The 6,494-nt window shown below is 33.5% G+C and overlaps 1 protein-coding gene across 2 annotated transcripts in view; it reads right to left on the reverse strand.

Annotated features, from left to right (window-relative positions):
• The window catches only part of LOC106875783 (probable inactive peptidyl-prolyl cis-trans isomerase-like 6), a 26,534-nt gene that overhangs the window by 8,279 nt on the left and 11,761 nt on the right, over positions 1-6,494 (reverse strand). For both annotated transcript variants that reach the window (XM_014924049.2, XM_014924048.2), the window contains exons 4-5: positions 5,974-6,036; positions 3,973-4,123 (exon numbers count right to left, since the gene is read on the reverse strand). In XM_014924049.2, the coding sequence (XP_014779535.1) occupies positions 3,973-4,123; positions 5,974-6,036 (214 nt within the window). The remainder of the gene's footprint in view (positions 1-3,972; positions 4,124-5,973; positions 6,037-6,494) is intronic.

Here is a 6,494-nt window from a genome sequence, read left to right on the forward strand (position 1 = left end):
TATAGAGAGAGAGAGAGAGAGATAGAGATGCATACTGTATGTAAGTATGTATCTACATACATGCATACATACATACATACATGTTTATATATATATATACAGACACACACATGCATACACACACACACACACATGCACATACATATGATTTTTTGTTTTTAGAAATTTTTTTATGTTTTGAAATATATAGACACCCATGAATTTTATAATTTGAAAGCTGCCAGTTTTAAGCATTTTTTAATATTTAAAAAAATCTTCTGCATATAAGTCAAAATAAAGTGAAAATTTTTTTAAAGCTATGATGATCAACGACTTTCTTTACTACTTTCATATATTTTATCTTGGTCATTAGTTAAAGCAATGATTATATGCCAGAGAGGAATATCATCATACAATATTAAAGTTGACAAGTTTTTCAAGAAACAGGACACTACTAAACTAGTATTTCTTTCTTTTTTTTTTTATTTTCACACAATATTTTCAATAAAAATCGTTGTTTATTAGTTTGGCTAAAAGTCAGAAACAGCTTTGCTATTTAAACTTTACATGATATCCGTAAAATCATAAAGTACTTTATGAAATTACTTTGGATATCAATTTTGAAAGAAAAAAAGAATGACATACTAAATCTTGTTATTAAAAACAGTAAAAGATAAGAATTCCAAAAAAAAAAAAAAAGAAATGTTACTTTAACATACTTCAAAATTTAGAAATATTTTGTAAATTATAAAAAGTGTAAAGCTACCACCACTGCCATTGCTATCATCACCATCATTATCATTCAATGTCTACTTTTTTATAACTTGCATGGGTCAGACAGAATCTGTTGAAGGAGATACTTTATGATATGATGCCCATCCTGTTGCCAACCTCTTCCTGTTTCCAAGCAAAGTAATATTCCCCCACTGGCCAGACATGCTTTTCATGGAAGACTGGAAATGAACAACATTGCTTGTATGACAGTGATGCTCATTTACAACCATAATGTCAAGACAAGGGTAAAAACAAACACATGCACACATGTATGTATGTATGTATGAGAGTGTGCATGTATGCACATATTATACTATTATACTATTATACACACACACACACATATATACATCGCGAAATCGGTCGATACATAGTTGAGTTATTTAAAAGAAAGTTGGTTTCTTCTGTTGGTTTCTTTCCTCACATTCGGTACTAAAATGTGTTCATTTGGGAAGTCTAGTGTGTAGCATTATTCTGTAGTAATGCCCTTATATATATATATATATATATATATATATATATACATTCAGGGCAAGCCAGTATGTATACGGGCCCACCTGCATGCTAGAAGACGCCAAATGTCTCTAAACTGCCCTAAGATGTGGGGTTTCCCCCTTAATCCTGAAATCAATTGACAGGTAATTGAAACGTTTCATAAATCTGTTTCATTTATTTACCTGAGGGTGATGCATGTTTATAGTTTAATGGTTATATCTTAAGGTAGTTTAGAGACATTTTGTGTTTTCTTCTAGGGTGCAGGTGGGCCTGTATACATACTAGCTTGCCTTGAATATATATTTATAAATTCATTAATTTAACCTTAACTGGTTGATTGCATGCTAACTACCTGATGAAATCAAATATATGATTGATTCTAGGAGTCGATTACATAGCTGAAAAAATCCAAATAGTTAACCAGTGGATTAGTTACACTATCGGACAGTGATCCACTTGTGTAAAATTCTATCAGTACTATTTTGTGGCATTCTTATACAAACCAAACTTCACACCTAGATCTCAGTCTATGCAGTCAAAATTATAGATATTACTCCAACTTCACAGTGAAGCAGTTAGCACTTGGAACAGATCCCACTATAATATGTGCAGCTGTATAAATTCAAAGAGATAATCAATAAAAAAAAAAGAGATATACAAAACAAAAGTGCCTGATTAACAGGCCAATAGTTATTGCTGTTGTTACTGCTGCTGCTGTTGTTGTTGTCATTGTTGTTTCAACTCATTTCAAGTCATTTATATTATTTATAAGAGAGCAGACCTTTAACGACCATATTTCTGTTGCATATTACATATTTAGGTCTACAGTGTACAGCTCGTTCCTCCTTTTTTAGGATGGTTGGGTGTAATTTGAGGGAGGTTTTCTTCCATTTCTAGCAGGTTGGATCACCTACAGGCTCCCACATTCACTCAGCTAATTAACAACAGAATTCAACTAAAGAGAATACTATGAAGGAGTAATTATGATAATTGATAAGGCAATGAGCTGGCAGAATCATTAGCAGGTTGAACAAAATGCTTAGTGGCTTTTCATCTGGCTCTTTACATCTGCTAAGATTAAATTTGGTTTTCATCCTTTCAGGGTCAACAAAACAGGGTACTGGTCAAGTACTTGAGTTCATATAATTGATTATCTCCCTTCCCCTAACACTGCTGGCCTTGTACCAAATATGAAACTATTTAAGGTAGCAAGTTGATAGAATTGTTAGCATTTTGGGAAAAATACTTAGTGGCATTTCTTCCAACTCATTACATTGTGAGTTCAAATGCTGCTGAGATCAACTTTGCCTTTCATCTTTTCCGGGTTGTGAAAATAAGCCCCAGATGAGCACTAGGGAGCAATGTAATTGACTTGCCCCTCCTCTCAAAATTGTTGGCCTTATGTCCAAATTTGAAACTATGATTATTGATAAAGAATGTGGAAGAAAAGAAAGAGCATTTAATATTTCAGATGAAGAAGGCAGCAAGTTGGGAGAATTGTTAGCAGCTCAGGCAAAATGCTTCACCACATTTTACCAGTCTTTACATTCTGAGTTCAATTACCGTCAAGATCAACTTTGCCTTTCATCCTTTGGGGGTTGGTAAAATTAGTGCCAGTTGAGCACTGGTGTCGATGTAATCAACTTACCCCTACCTCAAAATTGCTGGCCTTGAACTGAAATTTGAAATCAGTATTTCAGATGAAGAGCTAGTGAAACTAATCATGCACTAAGTCATTGGGACAAATGCACCACAGTATCAAGCTTCATATCTCTGTGTTCTGAGTACGTTCCCCACAGAGACTGAATTTTTATTTCTTTAGGACCATTGAGTACCAGTAATATACTACAAGTGGCTGATTGACAGTGAGTAAAATATCATCATCATCATTGTTTAATGTCCACTTTTTCATGCTCACATGGATTGGAAGAAATTTGTTGAGGCAGATTTTCTACAGCTGGATGCCCCTCCGATCACTAAAACATTGGATAGGAAGCCTTATAGTATTTGTTCTGATGGCCTGCACATTGAGTTCAGTTCCAACAAGGATTAACTTTGCCTTTACATCTTTCTTGATAAATGAAAGTATAAGCACGGGTATGGATGTGTGGTTAAAAGCTCACTTTGCAACTATGTGATTTTGGGTTCAGTTCCACTGTGCATTACCTTTGGCAAGTGTCTTTTACTATAGTTTTGGGTCATTGAATGCCTTGTGAGTAAATTTGGTGGAATGAAAACTGCATAGAAACTTGTCATATAAATTTATGTTGTGTCTTTGTGTTTGTGTTTGCCCCTTCCATTGCTTGACAATTGGTCTTTATTTGTTTATGTCTCTACAACTTAGTGGTTCAGCAAAAGAAACTGATTGAACAAATACCAGACTTTAAAAAAATGAGTACTGGGGTTAGTTTGTTTAACTAAGCCCTTCAAAGCAGTGCCCCAACATGACCACAATCCAATGACTCCCTGTCTCTCTGAATTGGCTATGTTGCACTGTCAGAATGGTTCTGTGGGAGCCACTCACAACATCCCTTTCTTCAGAAATGGTGAAGTGTTGAGTGAAATGCTAGCTACATTTTCTCATAGGAAAAAAACTGATAAGCTATAGGAACCATCCAAGACAAGATCGATATAAAGCACAGCATGGCATGGGAATAAAAGAAAAAAGGAAGTAAAAATATATTGAGTTCAAATGATGCCAATAAAAAGAGAAACCAATATTACCTCCTCCTTGAATCCATCCATTTGGTACAATTCTGTGGAAAAAGGAGTTTTCATAAGTGAGTTTTCTCTGTGGGTCACGTGCCATGGGAGTATTTCCAACGCATAATGTTTTGAAATTTTCGCATGTTTTTGGAAGAATGTCATTGAACAACTACCAGAAAAATCAAGTAAAAAAAAAATGTAAAAAGTAAAAAAATAAAGCATGTCATTAATTGAAATGATTTTAAAATATTGTATTTTCCTGCATGCATACAAGTTGAATTTTTCAGAACAAAATTTTGAGTTAAAAGAAGGTAACTGGAATAATACACCAAAAAAACTTTGGAGGACCAAAAGTTCCATGTGGAATGCAGCAGGATTTGGAAAGATAACGACGATGCTTGAATGTTTGCCCTGCATGGTTACAATATGTACAACATAGGCGATTTACGACTTATTTCCCTTCATCAGCACAGAATAACTGTTCGGCTAGAGGTGGCACTGCCAAATTCCTGTTCAAAATACAACTAGTCACTGATCTATAAATTAGAAAATTACTATTTTTAAATCTCACAGGACTGTTATGTTGGCAAACAATCTTCACTACAAAGTACTGTTGTTTAATATCTTAATAACGTGAGATTTAAAAATAGTAATTTTCTAATTTATAAATCAGTGACTAAGTTGTCACTTTGAAAACTATATATTTCGAATGGGAATTTGGCAGCGCCACCTCTAGCTGAACAATTATTCTGTGCTGATGAAGGGAAATAACCCAGAAATTGCAATACACAGATATTGTTTTGAGCTGATTGGGGATACTAGATTCCCCTGTTCGAAAATATTACGACACAGATCGTGTCGTATAGCCAGCTGGAGACGATGTCTGCTGGGGCTAAATTACAGCAACATTTGTCCTAAACCAAGACTGCCATGTTATGTTGGCAAATAATCTTTACTACAACAAGATGGAAGATGAAATCATGGTTAGTGGGCATATATGCCATATTTCAAGAGTTTTTGCTCCTTCATCAGCACCTGTTAGTTGGTGTTGCTGAGGAGTTGTAGCCCTAGGTCATCACCAACCTATGTTCAAAGACTTTCAAGTTATGTCTTCCCCATCTTTTTGTATATCCAAGAGTATGTTATACAATGTCTTTCATGTTTTCTTATATTTGCTGTCAATAAGTAATGTAGTAAAGCTGTCCTTACCTAAGAATCATCTGGGATATACCTATTCAAATCAACAAAGAAATAAAAGCTAATCTCCCAGACATAATAATCAAGGATTGGAAAAAAAAAACAACTGCTTACTGATAGACATTACAGTCTATTCTGACCAAAATATTGTCCAAAAAGAAGTGGAGAAATTGTCAAAGTACAAAGACCTTGAAATTGAAGTATTCGAGATGTGGGGCATGAAAGTCAAAACAATACCAGTAATAATTTGGAGCATTAGACATGATTAAAAAAACATGTGAATAAAAACGTAGAAGTTATACTTGGATCCTCAACACTAAACACTATTCAAAAAATAGCCTTGCTAGGAACAGTCCACATCCTATGCCAGACATTATCAATTCAATAATACAACTAAACAAAACAAGCCACAAACACAAGACACACTCTATACAGCAAATATCCAATGAAATAAACGACCACCAGCAAACTAGATAGCCAATGCATTACATACACAATAGAAACACTAATACAACAAAAGACTGCAGTACACCTCAAAAAGAAAAAAGAAATTGCACACTCTCAACAACGAAAAAGGACATACAATGCTTCACACACCCCAGAAACATGGGTATGTAGCAGAAATTTGCCTGAAACTACCAAATGTTGAACAATGATAATAATTATAATAATAATGTTTTCTTTATTGGCCACGAAGGCTGAACACTAATGATACAATGGATAGTGTAAGTGGTAAAAGTATGTGGAAAGAGTGAGAGATGTATTCTGATAGGTGGTATTTTAGAATTCAAATATTTCCCCCTTGAACTTAATGTCACTTACCTCAATTAGGAAAAATCCAGATTCTATGTCATCGATACTGATGTACATGTAGATAAAATCATGCTAGTACAAAATACAGGAAACAAAAATTTTTTTTAAAAACCCAGATAATTAAAAACAAAATTCAATAAAACAATAGGATATAGTACACAATATCATCCAGAGACATGAAACATAACATAAGCAACCTTTTTAGAGATTTTTAGTTAGTAAAAAGCTTTTATAGTTTTCTGCAAATAGTTTTAATATTGTATTTTTGTTGAATTGTATTGCCATCTATAAAAAATTTGGTTATTAAAATTCAACCTTTTACTGCTTACTATAAATAATAGCCTTTTATATCTAATAGTACTGAAATATTTCATTACTCATCAAAAATGTTTAGTAGTGTCGAAATATTTCATCACTCATCCACAATCTCTTATTTTTAATAGCATCAAAATATTTCATCATTCATCTATAACCTTTTATTTTTAATAGCATCAAAATATTTCATTACCCATCTATTTTTATTTTTAACA

This window comes from Octopus bimaculoides, chromosome 2, assembly GCF_001194135.2.
Source record: "Octopus bimaculoides isolate UCB-OBI-ISO-001 chromosome 2, ASM119413v2, whole genome shotgun sequence".
NCBI lineage: Eukaryota > Metazoa > Mollusca > Cephalopoda > Octopoda > Octopodidae > Octopus > Octopus bimaculoides.